This window comes from Gopherus flavomarginatus, chromosome 6 (assembly GCF_025201925.1).
Source record: "Gopherus flavomarginatus isolate rGopFla2 chromosome 6, rGopFla2.mat.asm, whole genome shotgun sequence".
Classification (NCBI taxonomy): Eukaryota; Metazoa; Chordata; order Testudines; family Testudinidae; genus Gopherus; species Gopherus flavomarginatus.
Window position 1 is genome coordinate 25,086,666 of NC_066622.1, and position 23,167 is coordinate 25,109,832.

The window sequence follows — 23,167 nt, forward strand, 5'->3', positions numbered from 1 at the left end:
AAGATCTATTTTTGGAACCCACTAAGTCAGAAAAATTTGATTGAAAAAAATCAGAGGTTCCAAATCCCATTTATATTCCTATGAGAAATGCCTGCTGAGGCAGTCTGCTAACCTGTCCTGTTTTGGTAAAATTGCTGAAATAAGGATGCAATTGGCTATACATCAGTTCCAGAGCTTAACTGCTTCATCACAAAGGGAAGGGGGACCTGGTCCTTTTTGTTGGCTGATATAGAACATGCAAACTATGTTGTTCATGAGGATTTTTATGGACTTGCTCTTGATTAATGGTAGGAAGTGGATACAGGCATTTCTGACTGCCCTCAGCTCAAAGAGCCTAATATGTAGTTGTCTCTCTTGGAAAGACTCTTTGCCCTGGGTGCTGAAGGTCCCTAAGTGTGCCCCCAGCCCCTCAGAGATGCATCTGTCATTATGGTGATACAGGGAGGAGGCTGAACAAACCAAATCTCTGGTCAGACGTTATCTGGGTTCCTCCAGCAACTGAAAGTCTTGTATCTGATGAGGGACCAACACTAACTTGTTTAGGCTGTCTTTGTTCAGAAAAAAAAAACAACACACAGTTCTGAACCAACCCTGGAAATACTGAAGGCAGAGCCTGGGACATGGCATCACAAAGGCAGCCTGCCATGTATCTGAGTAATTGAAGACAATGTCATATTGATGTCTGTGGCCTGATATGAATCTTTGAGATGAGATTTACCAATGTTGAGAATCTGTTGGGGTGTGGGAAGGAGACAATCCCTGGCTGATACAGCATCTAAGGAGGCTCCTATATACTTTTTTTTTTTCCCCTCAAATACCAGGCTCAAATGAGGATTTCTTGATGTTAAGCTGCCACTCTAGCTTGCAGAACAGTGATCTCATCATCTTTGTGGCACTGGAAACCTAGTTGTAAGATCGGCCATTAAGTAGTCATCAAGGTATGGAAAAATGATTATCCCCAGATGTCAGAGGTCAGCTGCGCCCCACCGCCAGCACATTTGAGTACACACTTGGGGCAGATGAAAGATCAAGTGGAAGCACTCGATACTTCAAGTGGTCTACTGAAAATGATGGAATTATAGCTCTGAGACACACTATCCTGAATTTTTGTGACTTGATAAAGTTGTTTGTCGTCGATTAAAAATCGATCTTGATTCTTCATTCTTCTTTGGGTACAGAAAATAGCTGAAGTACAACCCCTTTCCTCTGTGCTAAATAGTTCCTTGTACAGCACCAACTGGCAGAAGCGAATCAACTTTTCTGTTTTAAGAGATGCTTGTGAGAGGGGGGCCTAAGGAGCGATGGGGAAGGGGGCTGAATATAGAGGAGGGAGGTAAAATGGATAGCGAACCCTGATATAACCTCCAGCATGTATTAGTCTGATCTGATTGTTTCTCCCACATTCTTTCTGCATGGGAGAGAGCCTCCAAAGTATTGAAGGTCAGTAAAATGTATATGCAGCTTGATATTGTCGGATATTTCCAGGTCTTCGAGCAGACTGTCAAAACTAATGCTCAGATGATAATGATAGTTCAGTAGTGGGTGCAGAGGAAGCAAGTTGTCTTGTACTCTGGAACCTTGACTTTTTCCTGGGTGGTTCATAAGGTCTCTGAAATTCTGAGAATGAAGTGGAGTGGGATCTTTGAGCAGTTTGGCATCTTGGATCTAGCTCCAGCATTGGCTGCATCTAATGAGGCCTGTAGTGATGCTCTAGCTAACAACTGACCTTCGTAATAATAGCCTGAAATGGGTCATTCAGATCAGCTGGCAAGCGCCCAATAAAGGTGGTGAATTTAGCATATTTGAGGGATTGCATTTCACCAGGAGAGTTTCACAGTTCTAAATTGAAGAGTCGTGGATAAATAGGTCTTTCTGATAAATAGATCCAGGCATTTTTGGTCCTTATAATATGGTGCAGCTTTTGCATTATGTTGTCTGCCACATTGGTTTACTGCCTCCATAGCCAGGGAGTTCGGTGTTGGATGAGACAACAAATATTCAAAGTCTTAAGCCAGCACATAATATTTCCATTTACATATTGGCAGAACTGTCGCAGGGGTGTGCCAGATTGATTTAGGAGGATCCAACAGGGCCTCATTAACAGGTAGGGCAACACAGGTAGAGGGAGTTCTTTGGAAAATGTCCAAGAGCTTATGTTGTGACTCCCTGACCATTTCCAAGGGGATCTGGTGAGAATCCATGATGTGCTTCATTAACGCTTGGAAGTGGCAAGCATCATCAGCCACAGCTGATGCATAACCATTGCATATGGGGAACACTAAGAAATATTTATTTGTTAACCTCTATCTGCCCTGGCCTCCTGCTGCTCAAAAGGATTCTTGTGCTGAAGGTGGCGGAGGAAGAGCAACTGGAGGAGGGGAGCATCTCTCCCTGTATTCCCACAGGAGAGACTAGGGTAATTGGAAAATTGCTGACATTATGCAGCCCAAGGATACCAGTACAGACATTGAGGAGGTCCAAAATTCATAGGGGGTGGTATCCACTGGTGCTTGAACTAAGTTGGGAAAACATAGACCATCTTTGGTGTAGCTCCCCGCTCTTGTCAAGAGAGTCAGGATGGAAATCCTTTTGTCTGAGGTGCCAGTGAACTGTTTATGGAAATATTCAAACCAGAGGGGAATTCCTCCTCTTCAAGAGGTGGACCTCATCACTCTCTGAAGGTGTTGGAGAGTCAAGCAGCACTTGGAGAAGGTCAGACCTCAGCAACCATGCTTGTTTTGGTACTGATAACCGTTCAGTACCAACTAACAAGGGAGACTCTAGTTCCTTCAAAACTAGACACCTTGAGAATCTGAACTCATGGAGTAATAGGTGGATTTGAAGAGCAGGGCCCTGTTACGTGGTCAGTACTGAGGCTATATGCTGCTCTGGCAGGTCTACTCTGGTCTAAGTAGATGGTACTAATGACGGTGTCTTCCCGCTACCAAGGTTATCTTAGTGACCAATTTAAATGTAGACAGTACTGAAGGAGTTGTGGGTACCATTCTCACAGAGGTGGGAGGCTTCCATGATGCAGTGACTGGCTTGTGCAGCACTGAAGGTCTCAATACTGAGGCATGCTTGTGGTCATTTTTCTCTGCTGAGCCTAGAGCCCTGGACACAGGATTGTATCAAGAGTATCTGGAGCCTCAGCCATAACCAGAGTGGGATGAGAGGTCACTGCCATGGTCTTGCTCTGCAGGGACCAAGATTTTTTTTTTAGATTAACTCCTTCTGTGGGGAATAACTCCTTTTTCTAGGGGTCTTCTCCATGGATTTACCTTGGGTAGATCAAGGTGAACATGCCATAGTTGATGGAGCACTGTGTTCCAGCAATCAAAGTCCAGGGGGATCTCTTGGTCTGGATCGGAGGCCGGATAGAAGGAATGCTTCATCATTAAGAGACTCAGTTTTAGCTCCCACTTTCTCCTTGCTTTGCCTTTAAATGGGGAGCAGATGGAACACATTTGTGAGATATGGGACTCTCCCAAGCACCAGATACAATGGGAATGCCTGTCACTGACTGGGATGGCCTCCCAGCAAGAGGTGTTCTGCCTGAAGCCAGGAGAGCCTTGCAGAAACAGGGTCAATAGTATTCAGAGCGGAATGTCCCCTTCCGCAAAGGGGAAAAGGATTGAGAGAAAGTCCTCCTAAATTTCTAAATAACAATAAATAAAATAACTAAAGAAAAAAAATCAAATCATAAAGAAGGGTAACTAGGCTAAATAGACTTAGAAAGTAAGGCTCATTAATGCTCCATCTCAGGCCAAGGTGACTGACAAGGAAATGAGGGCAGATCGCCCACAGAGCCCTACATGGCCTTGGAGAGGGACACAAAGAAGCCCAGGGTGTATGCACAGGGCGAACAGGAACCATTATGTATTTAGATTAAATTTTGAACCTCAAATCACCATGTACAAATTGGGGGTGCGAGGCTTCCCCACAGAGTTGAAAAAACCCACAGCCAGCAAAAAAACAACAATTTATCTATCTAAATATCATTTTTAAACCAATTTGACTCTTACATTTGGGGACTTGGCTCATCATTTTTCAGTGCTTAGAGGTGGCACTGCAGTCACAACAATGGGGAGAGAATTTTTAAAATGAAAATATGGCTGTAAAACCATAAAAATTGGTGTGTGCATTACCTGAAACTACTCTGAAAAATTTCTAGATTTGACACAGTTCCTTTCAACTTTTTTGTTCTAAAATACATACATTTGTAATCTGGAAGTTCACAATTAAAAAAAACCAAAAACACACACACACACACACACCCCCAAAATAAAAGCCCCAAACAAAAAAACAAACATTTCAGCTTAGCTTTAAGCTACTCTTGTCCAAAATAGTGTATTACTTTCTGAAAAAAATTCTAACCCTCAATTTTCTCATGGTTTGGATAGCATGAAGATTAAAAGTAACCATGGTGCACAAAAGTGTTTCCTACAGGATACATGACAATTTCAATAACTGAACATGACATTTCAGTTTTAAAACAATTATTTCACTTTAAAAAATGTGAATGCACTTTCTTATGCAAAAAAATTGTTATTGCTTTCTAGAGATTCAAAACAACACTACTTCTGAAGAGCTTTCTTAAACAATTATTAAAATATCACTAAGGTTAAAATCCCAAAGTTTTGAAACTCTAGACACTAAGACAGAACCCTACATCATTTAAAAAAAATAATTTACAACCAATCCAGTGACTTGGCAGTAGGTCAGAGAAATATACAAAAGATGTTAGCATTAAGGAATAAGAGACAATGTGCATCATAGTTAGGATCTGGAATTCAGGATGGAGTTAGGAGAGATAACTGGTACTTAGGGGACTTTAGCATACAAGTAAAGTTCATCACACTTTCACTTTCTTTAGGTATTACTCTAAGTTTTCCCCATGTGTGTTTCATACATTCTGAGACAGCTACAAACCTCATATAATAAGCCTCTGTTTATATTCAAATCTAATAAAGGATCAGTATATATTATTTTAAAGTTTGCCTCAAAATGCATATGGCACTTATAAAGGCTGCAGACATTGGTCAATCAAACTCTCTACACAAGTGTTTTCTGCTGGACAATTCACAGTATCACCAATCTCCATGGAGGTCATGCAATATAGTAAGTACATTAACGGCAGCAAGAAATCTATTAGTGGAGAGAGAACATCAATAAATATAAAAGGAGGAAATGGTAGAACTTCAGAACCCTGTCTGGAATAGCACTGGGGGAAAGGTTAAGCATGGTAAAGGGAGAATTCATGCTTGAAAGATGATGGAGGGCTTTATTGACAAAAATAAGTCTGCATGCTAAAAGTTATGACAAATACTTAATATGCAAGCAAAACGAAACTCCCAAGATTAAGCCCTATAGAAGAATTCATTCCATTAGGAAAAAAATAAATACTGTATTAGCAGTAACAATCTTTTTGACTCTATAGAAGGTGAACGAACATTTTTAAAAAGCATTGGATCTGAACCAATATGTACCAGTTTATTAAATAAGATTAGTGACCAAAAGCAATGATGCTTTCAAACTATCAATATTTAGTGTGGCAGATAAAAGAACATCTTCAGCATTCACCAGACTAGGTTATTCTAGAAGTCCTTTACTGCAAACATATTTTTTCCATTTTAGCACCATTTATAATATATATTTTCATATATGTGACAAAAAAATTAAATTATGATTATTTATTGCAAATTTTAAGTCTTTTCCAACACTTTATAATAAACTATTCTAGGCCCAGTTCTAGCCTCATACACGAGCACCACTCTGTATATGGTCAAAGCCTAGGGCTGATTACTATATATGGTGCGATAATGAACACTTTTTGACAGCAGGAAAAAGCAATCCCAGTCTTAAATATATAGGTAATTAAACCCCCAAAAAGTAAAGCTTTAAAAAGTGTATTTAACTTAAAGGGACACAGGTCATAAAAAATCATTTTAAATTCATTTGTGGAAAAAAGAGGTTACTGTATCTGTTTTATTAACATCTTAAATAAAAACTGCATTTTAAAAATCTTATTTAGTTTAACCAGTTATGTTGTTTATATACTTATATATTTCACTCAAGGTAGACTTTGATACATTCACTTGCTTCTAGTAAGACCTATTTACTTACCTCTTCTGACTTACTAGCTGAAAGGTACAATGTCTGGGTAGTAAGCAAGTACAAAAATGTTTACACTGATTTATTAAAAGTAATGAAATTATTTCTGCTAACATAGTTTCAGGATCCTGACATCTTAGGCAGACAGATTTCCTGTTAATTCAGTGGGAGTCCATCTGAAGAAAAGTTCAGTTATTACTTCCTGATTTGGCTCATTAGGTTTTGAAAAGCCTTATTACAAAACCTAGATTTGGAATCTAACCAAAAAGATTGTCTTTTTAACAGGTGACAATTTACATTTTTTTTTGTTTTAAAAAAAGTAACAGGAAATATTAAAAACAAAATCTTAGAGAATAAATATAATTTGTTCAAATTTAAACAGAAACTATAAGAAAAAAGTTAGTCTTTATTTAAGATACACTACCTTTTTCTGCGCTCCCATTAATTTTAGGTATGAAGTCATCAACTTGTATGCCTACGATTAAGAAAGGGTATTATTTCTAGATTCAAGCCAAGTATTTTATGTAGAGCACTGTGAAATGTAATTGGCTTTCCATACTGCCTCCTTATCCTAAGTATTGAAGCAACAATCAAATCAAATAATCTATGTTAGGACACATGATACAATTTAACAATACTTTCTTGCACGACAGATCCTGTCACATATTGATCAAATGTGTCAAAAATTATCATCCAAAAATTACCATCCATTAAGTAATTTTTTTTTTTAACCACAATTTCCTACACAAACATATTTGAGTTCACAAGCTAGCCATAAACAAAAGAAAAACTTAATGAACATTTTAAATAGCAGTGCCCTCTTCCGGTATTTTGTTACATCGATATTACTTTCACTTTTAACACGTCAGATGCAATTAATGATGAGCAATTAAGAGGAAACAACAGCCAAACGCATAATTTTAACGCTTTTTTCTTATTGTCAGCAATACTTAGATTATAAGAATTGCTATAATATAAATTAATAGGATAAAGAATTTAAAGATGAAATCCGGCTTTAAGCAAAGAACATTAATATCACACCTACCTAAGCTGTTGTGTTCTTTAAGAGTTTTCTCTTGAAGGTGTTCTAACCGTACTGTAAACAGAATTCCAAGAAAAAGATATTTCACAGAATAAAAGAAAAAAAAGATATAATCAAAGCATTTTTGACTAGCTGACTGACCTTGTAAAGCAGTTAGCCGTTCATTGGTGAAATCATTATCCGCTTGCAAAGCTTCTATTTTTGCCTGAAGCTCTTGTTCTCGCTCTTCCATTTCATTTATTTTATGTTGCAATTCCTTTTTCTCTGCCTGCCCCTTCTGTTGGATTTCCTCTTGTCTTCCTTCTGCCACCTGCTCAAATGTCAGAAAAAAATAGTTATAAGACAATGATGCACTTAATTTTCATGTGAGTGAACATTCAGATGGGACTCCCTTTTTAGCCACTCTGATAAAGTAAGTTTAATACCCATCTGTAAACATTTTCTTTAAAGCCATTTCCAGAAGTAAGTTCATGGAAACCTTATTTATTTCATATGGATATATTTTCTCCTGTATTTGCATTTCTTTAATGTAATTCCACAACAATTTATTCCATCATTTGTCCTAGAAGCCTCTGTCCATCTAGACATACCTTGTTTTACAATCTAATTTCAATAATTTTACAGTAAAAGAGAACAAACATCTCAGTTTTATTTGGACAGCACAGATGTCCAAAGAACTTTTTAGGACAGCTTAACTGCTTCAGTTTCTCATTTCACCAATCAAAATGCTTAGGTTCATGAAAAAGGTCTGTATTGTCATTTACCAGCTTGAAAGAGAGCTATGTCACTTCCTCTCTGGTGGTAAAATAATAATAAATAATAATAATAATAATAATAATAATAATAATAATAAAAAAAAAAAGTTACCATGAGAATGTTATTACACTTCTACTTCGATATAACACAACCTGATATAACACAAATTCGGATACAACGCGGTAAAGCAGTGCTCCGAGGGGCGGGGCTGCGCATTCCGGTGGATCAAAGCAAGTTTGATATAATGCAGTTTCACCTATAACGCGGTAAGAATATTTTTGGCTCCTGAGGACAGCGTTATATCGAGGTAAAGGTGTACTAGTTTTTATTTTGTCCTTGCACTCTAGCATTGCTAACAATTGCAGAAGGTTAGATAAAGTTCTGTCCTGACCTTTAGTTTGTCAGAGAGGTCTTTAATTTCATTTACAGCTCCATTGTACTTGTTTGCTAATTCTCTTAATTCTTCCTGAGTCCGCTCATTCATTTCTTTCAGGTGAGTACATTCATCTTCAGTGTTACTTAAACTTCGCTATAAAGGAAAAAATTAGTGCATGTGAAAACCAAAAAATAGCAACAGTTTATGGATATTGAAGTTTGATACTGAATGTTTCAATTTATGACAAGAAATATGATCTAAAAATCTCCTTGCTTCTAATTGTTAATAAAGGCCAAATGGATAGATCAAGTTTTGGCAAAAAATATTACCTATTTAAAAACACCTTTATTCTCATTTAAATTGAATGTTACAATCCTACATTAAGTGGAGAAACAAGTTGTGTGTGCAAGAAAAAATTAGAGTAGGCTCTAACTGCTGTTCTTCGAGATGTGTTGCTGATATCCATTCCATGCTAGCTGTGTGCATGCCACGTGCACTGTTGCTGGAAATTTTTCCTTTACTGGTATCTACTGCGCTGGCTCTAGTGCCCTCTGGAGTTGCACACTTATGCACTAATATAAGGGGTGCTGTCGGCCTTGCACCCTCTCAGTTCTTTCTTGCTGGTAACTCCGACAGAGGGGTAGGACGGTGGGTCATGGAATGGACATGAGCAGCACATCTCAAAGAACAACAGTTACGAAAGGTTAGTAACCATTTTTTCCCCCAAGAGCTTGCTCATGTTCATTTCATGCTAGGTAACTCACAAGCAGTTCCCCAGGAGGTGGGCTTGGAATCCATGGACATGCTGACTGCAACACTGCTCTCCTGAAACTGGCATTGTCCTGGGCTTGTTGGATGATGATGCAGTATGAATTGAAGATATGAAGAGACAACTAGGTCATGGCTCTGCAGATGTCGTGGATTGGTATCTGCGCAAGGAATGCTGCTGAAGCAGCTTGGGCTCTTGTGGAATGAGCAGTCATAGTAATTACAGGCAGGATATTCACCTGTTCATAACAAGCCTGAATACAGGTGGTTATCCATACATGATTCTTTAGGCTGACACAGGTAGCCCTCTCATCCTTTCCACTGCTGCCATGAAGAGTTGCATGGATTTGCTGAAGGGCTTGTATTCTCAATACAAAAGTGAGGATCTGCCTAACACCCAATGTACAAGTCATGGTTCCTCACAGCTTTTGAGAGGTTTTTGGGAAGAAGACAAGTAGAAAAATGACCTGGTTGTGGTGGAATTGTGACACCACTTTTGGCAAGAAGGCTGCATGAGGGTGCAGTTGGACTTTGTCCTTGAAGAACACCAGTGAGAGTGTAGCTGTCACTGAGAGGTCCAGAAGCATGCTGAACCAATGCTGGCATGGCCATAACAGTGCTATCAGGATAACTCTTGCCTTGTCCCGTTTGATTTTTAGGAGAACCTTGTGAACCAAGGCAATCATTGTAAAGGGGTACAGTAGGTGGCCTGCCAACGAGAGCAGGAAGGTATCGGAAAGGGAGCCTGTACTGTGCCCAGGCAACGAACAGAACAGATGGCATTTTCTGTGTTGCCTGGTGAACAGGTTCACCTGCAGAGGCCCCCACCTTTGGAAGATCACACTAACCTCCAGGCAAGAGACCACTTGTGGTGAGAGGAGCAGGACCTGCTGAGGTGATCCTCCAACACGTTCTGGACTCCCGGGAGGTGAGATGCCTCAAGAGTAATGAAGTGTCTAACACAGAAGTACCATAGACCAAGGCCTCCTAACACAGGGCAGAGGCTTAGGCCCCTCCTTGATACTTGATATAGAACATGGCTGCTGTATTGTCTGTCAGAACTTGAACCACCTTGCCTGAGAGCTGGGGACCACTTAATATGCCAGGTGCACTGCCCTGAGCTCCCTGACACTTATGAGCAGGGAGAGTTCTTCCCAGGACTGGAGACCCTGAGTACTGAGGTTGTTGAGGTGGGCTTCTCACTCTAGGTCTGACACATCCAAGACTAAAAGACACCGAAGGCTGTGGAGCCAGAAAGAGCACCCCCTTCGTTACCGACCTTGACTCCTTTTACCAGCCCAGGGAGTTGAGGACCAGGGGAGGGATTGTAAGTACTGAGTTCAAGTGGTGTCTGTTAGGGGAGTATACGAACTCTAGCCACATCTGAAGAGGCCTGAGGTGCAGCCTTGCATATTGAACCACCATGTAAGCAAACATGTGACCCAGTAGCTTGAGGCACACTCGAGCTGTTGTGATTGGGTGGGCCAAGACCTTGGATATCAGGTTTGCCATGGTCTGGAAGCAGGCCTCTGGCAGGAAGGCCCTGGATTGGGCTGAGTTGAGCGCTGCCTCAATAAGTTCCTGAACTGGGAAAAAGTTGAGTTCTGCTCATTTATCAGCAGACCCAGCACTCTGAAGGTGGTTTGGACTGTGCACCGATGCTGTCTTGCACTTGAGCCTGTGACCAACCTTTGATCAGCCAGTCATCAAGGTACAGGTAGGCTTGAATGCCTCTCTGCCTGAGGGAGGCTGCTATAACTGCCATACTCTTCATAAAAACCCTTGGAGCTATGATAGGCTGAAGGAAAGGGCAGTGAATTGGCAGTGGTGACGACAGACTACCAACTTGAGAAATCTTCTGTGGCCCCAGAGTATAGAGATGTGAAGGCATGAGTCCTTCAGGTAGCGGGTGGCATAACAGTCTCCTGGGTCCAGGGAGGGAATGTTGGAGGGCAAGGAGGCCATGCAGAGAAAACGGTTACCTACCTCTTGTAACTGTTGTTCTTCAAGATGTGTTGTTCACGACCATTACATATTAGGGGTACGCGCGTCGCATGCAGGGACATTGGAAACCTTTTCCCTTAGCGGCTCCTGTCAAGCGGGCAGGAGAGCCCCCACCAGAGTGGCGCCTCCACGCTGGTGCATATATACCACTGCTGACCTGACCCCTCTTCAGTTCCTTCTTGCAAATGACTTCGACAGAGGGGAAGGAGGGTGGGAAGTGTAATGGACGTGAACAACACATCTCAAAGAACAGTTATGAGAGGTAGGTAACTGTTTTTTCTTCTTCGAGTGATTGTTCACATCCGTTACACATTAGGTGACTCAAAAGCTTACCATAGGAGGAGGGTAGGAGTCATGGAACAAATGATTGGAGAACAGCCCCGTGCCGCGTCATCTCTGGCCTGCTGATTGATTGCGTAGTAGGCTGTGAATGTGTGCACCGACAACCAGGTGGCTGCTTTACAGATCTCCTGGATTGGGACCTGTGCTAGGAAAGCTGTTGAGGATGCTTGGGCCCTAGTTGAGTGAGCCGTGATCGGCAGGGCTGGCACCCTGGCAAGCTCGTAGCACACACGGATGCGGTCCGCAATCCACGATAATACACGCTGCGCTGAGACCAGAAGCCCTTTCATTCTCTCAGCGATAGCGACAAACAACTGTGTTGACTTGTGGAAAGATCTAGTTCGCTCTAGATAGAGCACCAGGGCCCTTCGGACGTCTAGAGTGTGCAGGCTATGGTGACTGGGGTCCATGTGTGGTTTAGGAAAGAACATCGGCAAACAAATGTCCTGCCCCATACGAAATTGTGAGACTACCTTAGAGAGGAATTTAGGGTGTGGCCTGAGCTGCACTTTGTCCTTATAAAAAACTGTATACTGAGGCTCTGACGTGAGGGCCCTCAACTCAGACACCCTCCTCGCAGACATAATGGCCACCAAGAATGCTACCTTCCAGGAGAAGTGAAGAAGACAGCAAGAGGCTAGGGTCCCATTGAGCAGTGGGTCTACCCTGTCCTTGGTCTTCCTCTTGCTTCTAATGTATTGATAAAAAGTCTTCTTGTTTCCCTTTATTCCTGTAGCTAGTTTGAGCTCATTTCATGCCTTTGTCTTTCTAATCTTGCCCCTGCATCCCTGTGTTGTTTGCCTATATTCATCCTTTGTAATTTGTCCTAGTTTCCTTTTTTTATATGACTCCTTTTTATTTTTTAGATCATGAAAGATCTCGTGGTTAAGCCAAGCTGGTCTTTTGACACATTTTCTCTTTCCTACCCAGCGGAATAGCTTGCTTTTGGGCCCTTAATAGTGTCCCTTTGAAATACTGCCAACTCTCCTCAGTTGTTTTTCCCCTCAGTCTTGATTCCCATGAGACCTTACCTATCAGCTCTCTGAGCTTACCAAAATCCACCTTCCTGAAATCCATTGTCTCTATTTTGCTGTACTCCCTTATACCCTTCCTTAGAATTGTGAACTCTATGATTTCATGATCACTTTCAAACAAACTGCCTTCCACTTTCAAATTCTCAGTGAGATCCTCCCTATTTGTTAAAATCAAATCTAGAATAGCTTCCCCTCAGTAGCTTTTTCAACCTTCTGAAATAAACCTTCTGACTTGGACATGTTGACTAGAAGACCCAGCCTGCGGAATATGTCCAGGGCCACCATCACATGGGAATGGACCTCCTCCTCGGACCGACCCACGAGAAGCCAATTGTTGAGGTACGGGTATACTCGTATTCTCCTCTTTCACCGAAAGGCTGTCACTGCTGACATGCATTTTGTGAACATGTGGGGGGCTGCCGCCAGGCCGAAAGAGAGGACTGTAAATTGTAGCGGTGCTGGTTTATGATGAACCGCGGGAACCGCCGGTGAGCGGGATGAATAGCAACATGAAAGTATGCATCTTTCATGTCAAGGGCAGCGTACCAATCCCCTGGATCTAGGGATGGAATGATAATACCAAGGGAGAGCATGAGAAAGCGGACCTTGACTAAGAACTTGTTGAGCCCGCGCAGGTCTAAAACGGGCCGAAGGTCCCCCTTTGCTTTGGGAATGAGAAAATAACGGGAATAAAACCCTTTTCCCCTTAGTTCCCAAGGGACTTCCCCCACCACACCCGCCTTGAGGAGCAATTGTACCTCCTGCATGAGGAGGTGCTCGTGAGAGGGGTCCCTGAAGAGGGACGGGGAAGCAGGAGAACTGAAGCGTGTATCTCACTTGTACTGTGAGTAAGACCCAACAGTCCAATGTTATGTGGGACTAGTGATTCAAGAAACATCGGGAAGGATCCAGAAGTTGGTTTGGTACGCTGTCCTTGAGCACACCTTCAAACCCTTGCTTGTTGCCAGGTTGGGCTTTGCCCTGGCTCTGACCTAGACTAGGCATGTTGTTCCACCTACGGCTGTTGTCTCTGCGTCTCCTACAGTAAGGCTCCTGTCTAGAATGAGGCTGGTACTGCCGTTACTGCGGCGGCTGGGGCTTGAAAGGCTTTTTCTGAGTCACCGGGGTGTGCATCCCCAACAACTTGAGGGTTGCCCTGGAGTCATTTAGACTATGCAGCCTGGCATACGTTTGGTCCGAAAAAAGACCCGACCCTTCAAAGGGGAGGTCCTGAAGGGTATTCTGGACCTCCGGCGGGAGACCCAAAGCCTGGAGCCACATTGAGCGCCTAATCACCACACTTGAGGCGACTGGCTTGGCTGCTGTATCTACCGAGTCCAGAGAGGCCTCAAAGAGGTCTTGGCTACTGCCTTTCTGTCTTCCACCAGGGCCGTAAACTCAGATGAGAGCCCTGGGGTAAGGAGTCTTTAAATTTGGAAACTGCCGCCCAGGGATTAAAATTGTGCCTGTTCAGGATCGCCTGCTGATTGGCAATCCTCATTTGGAGGCCCCCAGAGGAACAGACCATTCTCCTGAATAGGTCCAGGCGTTTAGCCTCCTTTGCCTTGGGGGCCGGGGCTAGCTGACCATGACGTTCCTGCTCATTGACAGTCAAGATGACCAGCGAACAGGCGGCTGGATGACAAAAGAGAAAGTCATATCCTTTGGAAGGGGCAAAGTACTTCCTCTCCACGCCCTTTGCCATCGGCGCGCTAGAAGCTGGGGTCTGCCAGACCGTCTTGCAATTGGACTGGACTGTCTTTATGAGCAGGAGCTCAATTCTAGAGGAGCCTTCGGGGCTTAAGATGTCCACCAGAAGATCCTTCTGCTCTACCACTTCCTCTGCTTGTAGGCTCACATTCTGGGCAACCCGCGGAGCAGCTTCTGCTGCGCTCTGTGGTCAACTGGGGGAGGCCCCGACACCGCCATGTCTGCCAGTTTTGTCCGGGGATGACAAGGAGATAAGGGCTGCTGTAACTCCTCCGCCAATCCTTCTTGCCCTTCCTTGTATGCCGGGGGCTCGTTCGGATCCTAATTGATTGACCCTGGGACAGCACCAGGCTCGGTGCCACTTCCGTTCTCTGGTGCTCTGGAGAAGCACCTGGTGGCCTGGATACTGTGGCCTCCTTGGGTGTGGAGTGGTGCCCACATGGGCACCAGGACTGATGCACCGAGTAGCCAGACCTCGAGGCTCTGGAGGAGTGCCCTTGCTGCTGGTGATAGGCCCATGGTGTCCAAAAGGGCCACTGACCTGGCAGGCCCCACTGGGAATGCCACACAGTCTGGGGCGCTCTGCTATCCGGTGCTCTATGGGCATACTGGAGCGGCCTGAGTCCACCTCGAAGGCCAAAGTGGTGCTGTGAAATGGTGCCGTCGGCGGGCTGGGGAACGGCTCCTCACCAGTAGGGACTTCATATATTTAAAAAATACAGTTTGACAATAGTTTAAGACTTTTAAAAGGAAAGTTTAACTGGTCTCTAGGTCGTCCCTTCGATTGTGCCGGCGAGGTCGAACAGTGCCAGGGTCTGTCCTGCTGCCTCGGTGTCGTATGCTTGTGGTGACCTGCCAGTGTCGGATCGTGAACTGATGCCGGGGCACTCCACACTGAGGACGCTGGCGCCAAAGCCGGACGGTCCGAGGCCAAAGGTTGCAGCGCAGCCTCCATGAGTAGCTGCTTGAGGTGAAAGTCTCTTTCTTTCTTGGTTCTTGGCTTGAAAGCTTTACAGATCTTGCAGCGCTCAGTCTGGTGTGATTCCCCCAGGCAACGGAGACATGAGTTGTGGGGATTACTGTTTGGCATAGGCTTGCGGCATGTGGCACAAGCCTTAAACCTTTGGGCCAGCAGCATGCCCCGCAGCCCAGGGCTGGTGCTGGAAACAACTTCCAAACACCTAAAACAAAGGAAGCTTATCTATCTACTATTCAGAAGTGCTAACTACTGAGAACTATTAAAGACTGGTAACTTGTAACTACAGATAACTATGCTAAGGGATCACTTGCAAACAAGAGATAAGGAGTTGTTCCAACTCTGCCACGGACCAGGGGTATATATGCACCAGCATGGAGGCACCACTCTGGTGGGGGCTCCCCTGCCGGCTTGACGGGAGCTGCTAAGGGAAAAAGTTTCCAACATCCGTACATGCAACGCGTGCACATCTAATGTGTAATGGACGCGAACAATCACTCGAAGAACCACCTCAGTTTCTTGAGATACCTGTTGAAGTGATGCAGGTCCAGGATGGACCAAACCCCCCACTTTTGCCTTTGAGATTAGGAAATATTGGGAGTAAAATCCCTTCCCTCTCAAGTCTTGAGGAACTTCCTCCACAGCCCTCATATGTAGGAGGGACTGCACCTCCTGGACAAGGAGCTGCTCATGAGAAGGGTCCCAGAAGAGGGCTGGGAAGGAGGAGTGGTGAAAAACTGAAGGGTATATCTGTCTGTCACTGTACTCAGGACCCATTTGTCTGATGTTATGGATGCCCAAGCGAGGCTGAAGAGCAACAGATGGTCCAAAAATAAAATGGCAGTGGATTTGAAATGGCGACTGGTACAGCACCCACAAGTGCACCTTCAAAAGGCCTGCTTGGGCCTGCTGGAGTATCTCTGAGGCCCTGACTGGGAGGCTGAGGTGGATGGGAACGGTTGGCGCTGTCTATAACCTCTGCCTTTTCTTTTGTAGGGCTCCTGTTTTGAGGGTCCCAAAAACTAAGGAAGCTGCTAGGGCCTCAAGTGTTTTCTGAAGGCAGACGGCACATTGGACAGGCATAAGGATCATAGGGTGGCCCTGAGTCCTTCAGTCCGTGAAGTCTTATGTGTGTCTGCTCTGAGAAAAGGGAATAGCCTTCAAATGGGAGATCCTGGATTGACTGTTGGACCTTGTGAGGACTGGAACCAGGAACAGCGCCTCATGGTGACTGCGGAGGTTATTGTCTGGGCTGCCAAGTCAGTAGGGTCCAGAGCCCCCTGAAGAGAGGTCCTGGCCATGATCTTATCCTCTTCTAGGAGGGTGGCAAACTCCAGACTCGACGCTTGAGGCAGGGAGTCTTTGAACTTATTCAGGGAGTCCCACAGATTAAAATAGTATCTCCCCAGCAAAGTTTGCTGATTGGCAATACGCAGTTCTAGCTACCTGTGGAATAAACCTTATTTCCCCCTGATAAGGTCCAGTTTCTTAGTGTCTTTTTGTTTCGGGGGTAGCACTCAATTGGCCCCGCCTGTCCCTTTCATTAGCGGCAGCCACCACCAGGGACCCTGGGGAGTGTGAGAGTATAAGTAATTAAATCTGCATGCTGGCAAATAGTATTTTTTCTCTGCCCTCTTTGAAGTGGGGTCAGAGAAGAAGGAGTTTGCCAAAGGCTTTGACTGGTCCCATCACCACCCTCATTGATGGGCAGGGCCACTTTGGATAGCCAAACCCAGGTTTGAAGCGCTTCAGAAGGTCCTGAGGGGCCTTGAAATTATACTGAGGAAGTAGGCTGCTGGGACCAGCAACAGCCTCATCTGGGCAGGCTGAAGAGGAAGTTTGCACCAGTGGAGGGGCTCCTTCCTCTTCCTCAACGGTATCAATTAGAGGCTTCTCCTGGACTTCAATAGTGGGGTCGATATTGAAGTCTAGATCTGAGTGGGAAGGAGTGGTGGCCTGTCCCTCAGAAGCCACTGAGTAGGAGCAGTGGGAGGTAGGCCCTGCTACCAGGGGAAACCCCCAGGGATTCCAGTAGAGCCACTGCATTAGCCAGTGACCTACTGGCCAGGTGTCCACCAGGGGACTGGCAGTGAGGCCTGCTAGGGCATAGGCTGGGTACCAATAATGGGCTTTTGGCAGTACATATGATTCCCCTTTGGATTCCAAAGAGGATTCCTCTCTTGGGAACCACAGTTGTGCAATACCTGCTTCCACTTCCATATGGTGCTGGGATTCTACGGTGTGCCAGGGAGCAGGACGCTGGCATCAGGTGGGGCTTGCCCCTAGATGGTGCTGGGATACCTCATGCCAGGAAGGCACCTGATGCACTCTGTTCCCTCCCACTTCCGGATGCTGGAGTTGGCAGATGCCCTGTTGGGCTGGAGGGACTGGAAGAAAGAAAAGGTCCCAAACTGCCTGAAAAAACTGGGGTCGATAGCATCTTGAGTCCATTGGTACCACCGTAGCTCCCTGGTGTCAGTGGAGGGTCCCACACTGGACTCAATGCTCTTAGTGAAATCGACAGTGCCGACGTGGATCCAGGTGTAGAACAGTGGCCCAGTACAGGTCTCACTCCCTCTCCCTGCTTGTCTCTCTTCTGCACTGGCGAGCACCCTTTCTCAGTACGCTGCTTTTTGCTGTTCTTCCTCGGCACTGGGGATGGAGAATGGTGCCAGGAAGAGCTTGGTTCTGGGGGAGCTTCGCACCAATTCCAGCACTGAACTGGAGCAGCTGAGCTCTGAGATAGGTCTGAGGGCAGCTTCCATGAGGACAGCCTTTAGCCTGATGTCCCAATCCTCCTTAGCATGGCCCTGAAGTCCCAACAGATTTTGCACTTGTCTTTCATGTGTCTTTCTCAAGCTCTTTAAGCAACTCAAGTGTGGGTTACTCACAGGCACAAGGCTTGTAGCCCGGGTACTGGGCATGCCAGGCCCTTGGGGCAAAAAGTCCTTTGATGATAGGAACTATATACACTAACTATATACACTGTCACAATTTGCAGACACTATATACATTAAACTATTAACAATATGAACGAAGAAAGAGTCTGAAATCAGCGGGAAGAAATCTTGCCATAGCAAGAAAGGGTCATTCCAGCAACTGTCACGGGTGGTAGGAAGGAACTGAGAGAGTGCACAGCTGGCTGGACCCCTTATACCAGTGCATACATGCATGACTCCAGAGGGCGCTAGAGCCAGCCCAACAGATATCACAAAGGGAAAAAACTCTGGCAACAGTGCACACAGCAATAACCTGAGTTGTTGGATTATTTTACCAAATAACCTGAAGCAGCATCTGAGTTTAGATTCCCCTAGTAACTACATCATCAAGAAAGGAGTTAAATGCACATTTAACAACAAAAGCATTCAACTACAAACTCCATCTGCAAATACCAAAGGACTTTTAGAGCTTAGCAAATTTGCAAAAAAAAAAAAAAAAGAGTTTATTATAGTGCCGTAACATTTCATAATACCTTCCATACATAAAAAGGATAAGTCATACCGAAAGAGTTTACAAATCTAGAGGCTCAATTTTAACATTGATGCATGAGAGTAACTTTATACACACGAATAATTTGATTGAAGCCATGAGACTACTCACAGTAACACAAATTATTCATTGTAGTAAGCTGACACAGAAAATGAAGATAAAGAAAGGAATAAGAAAAACAGAAATTAAGGAGTAAAACAGTGGGTTTAATTATATTGTGAATAGAGTTTAAATTCTTTTACTTTTTAAAATGATAATTAAGTTGGATAAGAGGAAAGGAATAGATAGAGATCACTGGTGAAAAGTAAGGAAAAAGCAATTGTTGAGGAAGGATTTGAAGGAAGGGAATTAAAAAAACAGTAGATGGTGGCCAATGAAATTTCATTAAAAAAAATAAATTCTTAAATGGTATTTTGCATGACCAGTTAAACTTTCATTTTAAAAGTCTGAAACTATCGTCAAACTATATTTTTTAAATATATGAAGTATGTCATATAGGAAACAGGAATTATTCTGCACTCTAATTTCCGCATGGAGAACACTGGAGAACACTTTCACTGAGTTTTTAAAAAAATGAAAACTAAGGACTTTAGTTACTGATCTACCACTGTTTTCATTACTGTGCATTAACTTCTTCCTTGTTGCTTAAAATACTGTATAACAGGCCAAACACACATCTCCAGTACTTTCCAGTATTTCCTAGAATACTAATACAAAATAAACATATGGTGTTGTAGTGCAAGTGCTAGAATAGAGTAAAGGACTAGCTGTTCAGCATATTCAAATAGTGCTACAACATTGATTATAAAATAAACAACATTTAAATACCTCCACTTCAGAGAGTTTTCTGACCACCTCAATTTTCTCCTGAAGGACCCGCCTCAGGGACTCTTTGGCTGTTGTCTCATAGTTGTGTTTGTCTTCCTGTAATGCTACAAGTTCCTTTCGTATACTATCTTCTGTTTGATTCTGTAAGTAGAAGTTTAAGATAGTGGAGCTATATCTCAAAACAACACTCTAGTGTAGGTTAACATTTTGTTTAACATGTAGCAGTGCTCTATATTAAACTACCATTAAAGATCTACTTTGCAAAGAAGAATAGAGTAACAATTTTGACAAATGTAACAAAATCTTAAGGGCAAAATGTTCAGTGGCTGTTCGTCCACCTGGGTATAAACTGGTATGAGACAGGCATTGGCTAGAATGTTTAGGGCAGCAGACTCTAGAACGAGATTTGATTACTAAAATAACAAAAATAAAAACAAAATCTACTCATTTCTATCAGAGCACTACCACCTATTTCCTGTCTATTCTTCAAAACCCAAGGCAGCCAGCCAGCCAAAATCCCACCACACTGAAGCTTCAGGGAGCCCACTTGAAAGTTTGTGCTCCAACTGCACTGAAAGTTTGCTTCATAACAACTTCCTAATTTTGAAAAATTTCAGGAGGACACTGCCATTCAACATTCCTAAATACTATATAATTAATCTGAAGTGAACTACCTACTTTTGAACAGGCTTGTAATTGGTTTCCCATGACTTCTAACCTTGATAGTAGTCTGTCTTCATCTATTAAAGCCTGTTGGAAAATATAATAAATTTAAATTAATGGAATAAAACAAAAAGTTTATACTGTTCTTGCATTTCATAAGAAAATTCTAGACATTAAATATCTGAAAAGGGTAAATATCACTTCCTTTAGAGACATTCACTTCGGAAGCAATTGGCAGTACTGGTTAATTCTAAGATAAATGCAGGAGCGGCGCAAGGGTTTCTGACGCCCTAGGTGGACGGCCATTTCGCGCCCCCCCCACCCCCCGCGGGTCCGGTGGACCTACCGCAGTCATGCCGGCGGACAGTCCGCTGCTGGAAAGGCTCCAGTGGAGCTGCCGCAGTGATGCCGGCGGGTGGTCCGCTGGTCTAAAGGCTCCGGTGGACCTGCTGCAGGCATGACTGCGGTAGGTCCGCCGGAGCCTTTAGACCAGAGCACCGTCCGCCAAAATGACTGTGGCAGCTCCACCAGAGCCTTTCCAGCAGCGGACTGTCCGCCGGCATGACTGCGGTAGGTCCACCAGACCCGCGTGCTGCCCCCCCGACAAAATAGCACCCCCCCCAAAAAATTCTGGTGCCCTAGGCCATTGCCTAGGTCGCCTAAATGGTAACGCCGGCCCTGGATAAATGTGAGTGTGCACTTAGGTTATCAGGAGTAACATCTCCTTCTCACTTAAGGGAGAGAACCAACCTTCAGCTTTTACTCTTTTATTTATTATAGTAAATTGAAAGTTACAGTTTATAGCCCACTTTATATTAAGTTCTTAGGCCTGTACGTTAAGAGAAATCTTGCAGATACCTGCCAACTAGTATCTGAAGCCTCCTGTGTGACAGCAAGCAGTCGCTGAAGGGTGGCCAACTTCTGTTCCAACATTTGTTCCCGATGTAAGGCCTCCTTCAATGAAAATATAAATGCAAGTAGGTCAGTTCAAATTAACTATTGGGAAAAACAGAAGCAATGCAATGTATAACCAAATACTGTTAAACTGAAAAAAGGAGGTGAAAAGATTGGCAGATTTTAACTCATATGTTCCATCATTTTAAGTTATAGCAATGCACTAGCAAATTTAAATTCATTTTTATTTATACATATTCCTGTAAATGTTTAAGTGAAAAGATGTTATACTACAAGCTTAGATTCTTAAAGCCATCCTTTTCATACCAGTTCTAGATACACTGCAGGACATGTAGATTCGGTGCAAGAACACTTTGACAAAGTCTCAATAGCAACTTATTGCTGGGTTCTATATTTGTAAAGGCTGAGGATAAAGCCCTATTAAAAGTGATTTTGTGAGATTATGCTGGAAATGAAGGACTAAAACTTCATTTTACCTTTCAAAAGTTAGATTTTACAGACAGTTACAACTATATTCTATCAGGAGTAACATCTCCTTCTCACTTAAGGGAGAGAACCAACCTTCAACTTTTACTCTTTTATTTATTATAGTAAATTGAAAGTTTCAGTTTATAGCCCACTTTATATTAAATTCTTAGGCCTGTACGTTAAGAGAAATCTTGCAGATACCTGCCAACTAGTATCTGAAGCCTAAAGTACATGCTTTAGGAAAAAGTTACGTTACATTAATCAATAACATGGATCAGCTTCTACTCCAACCTGTACGTATTAGAAGAGTAATGACATAATGACACTTTGCTTCTTACAACTACAGATGAATAGAGAGAGACACTCAATTTTTATACTGTGTAGGAGCTAGCTTAATAGTAAACAAAAAATAACTCAGTGGTGACATCAGGAGAAGACTGCTTATGTTCACATCATGCATTTGCTGTAAATTTGTTTGGAGAAGCGGACTACAAAAAAGAACAGTTTTTCAAGACTTTCGGTGTACCTTATGGGCTAATTTTTATTAAACGGTTTTAAGATATAAATACTCTTAAATGTAATTAGATACAATGCAAAACATTCTGATATATTCACTGCTCCACATCAAAAATTAAGCCAGCAAATACTGATTTTTAAAAGGCAATACTTTTATTACTTCTACTTGCGAGCTACTATTAACTTAGCAGTAGGTAATATTTAAACAAGCACATAATAAATCTGTACAATTATATCTGACAAAAATAAGAGCATAATAATACATACATTGATGTGCATACAACATGTGAAGAATAGCAATACATATAATGAAGTCAAGAGCAAGTTTTTCATAGAACCAGGTAATATTTTAAATATGAAGTATTATATAGGAGATTCTAACTATCTTTTCTGTTAAATTACATGAAAATGCCAAACTACAAAAAAAGGTAGGCTATGTTTTTTCTTTCCGCTGATGGAAGGATCATTTTGAGTTCACTACGGGTTTGCCTATATGGCAAGTTACTATGCTGCAAACCTGGGCTGAATCTATAGAACACCAGTTTGCTGCACAGTAACATCCCATGTGGACACTGCTACAATCCAGTAAAAGTTCTTGAGTACAGCTTAGCATACTGCTATTTCCGAACATAGTACACTAAGCCACAGTCCCAGACTGGGACTTTCACTTCAGTTTATATTTATAAGTAAGGATCTAGCATTAGCTTATCTTTAAAATATCAACTGAATATAAACTACAGCAGTGTTTGTCTTTCTGAGCCAGCAACAATAAGCTCTCAGGTCTGACCTGCTCCACTCATCTCTGAATGCTAACTGAAGCATGATAACAGTTTAAATGTCAATGTTAACTATTTTACTGCTGAGCCCTTTATAGCAGGAACAGTCAGTGGTGTGCTTATCCATCGCTGTTCAATGCAATGATTTCTGTTGGATTATGGCAATAGGACAGCTGATTGCTGGGTGAAAAATTAGGAAGCAAAGCTCTCCCCATCCTTGCAAATCCCAAATCAATCCTGCATCTACCCACATGGTGCAAGGAAAGAGAAACAGCATTTAAATGTCATCACTAGTGACAAAACCTTCAATCACTTCCTGGAAGCCCAAACCCCTAGACTCCTTCCCACATCTTTACAGGTACCAAATGCTCCAATTTTTCATTATACCAT

The 23,167-nt window shown here is 43.1% G+C and overlaps 1 protein-coding gene across 22 annotated transcripts in view; it reads right to left on the reverse strand.

The window, feature by feature from the left end:
- The window catches only part of SLMAP (sarcolemma associated protein), a 200,351-nt gene that overhangs the window by 60,002 nt on the left and 117,182 nt on the right, over positions 1 to 23,167 (reverse strand). For 17 of the 22 annotated variants that reach the window (XM_050958433.1, XM_050958442.1, XM_050958455.1 and 14 more), the window contains 7 exons: positions 20,961 to 21,056; positions 20,118 to 20,189; positions 19,440 to 19,580; positions 8,304 to 8,441; positions 7,298 to 7,466; positions 7,160 to 7,210; positions 6,539 to 6,589 (listed from right to left, as the gene is read on the reverse strand). In XM_050958433.1, coding sequence (XP_050814390.1) covers positions 6,539 to 6,589; positions 7,160 to 7,210; positions 7,298 to 7,466; positions 8,304 to 8,441; positions 19,440 to 19,580; positions 20,118 to 20,189; positions 20,961 to 21,056 — 718 coding nt within the window. Of the gene's footprint in view, positions 1 to 6,538; positions 6,590 to 7,159; positions 7,211 to 7,297; positions 7,467 to 8,303; positions 8,442 to 19,439; positions 19,581 to 20,117; positions 20,190 to 20,960; positions 21,057 to 21,686; positions 21,704 to 23,167 lie in introns of those variants that run through there. The other 5 variants (XM_050958444.1, XM_050958438.1, XM_050958448.1 and 2 more) reach the window with 2 other exon arrangements.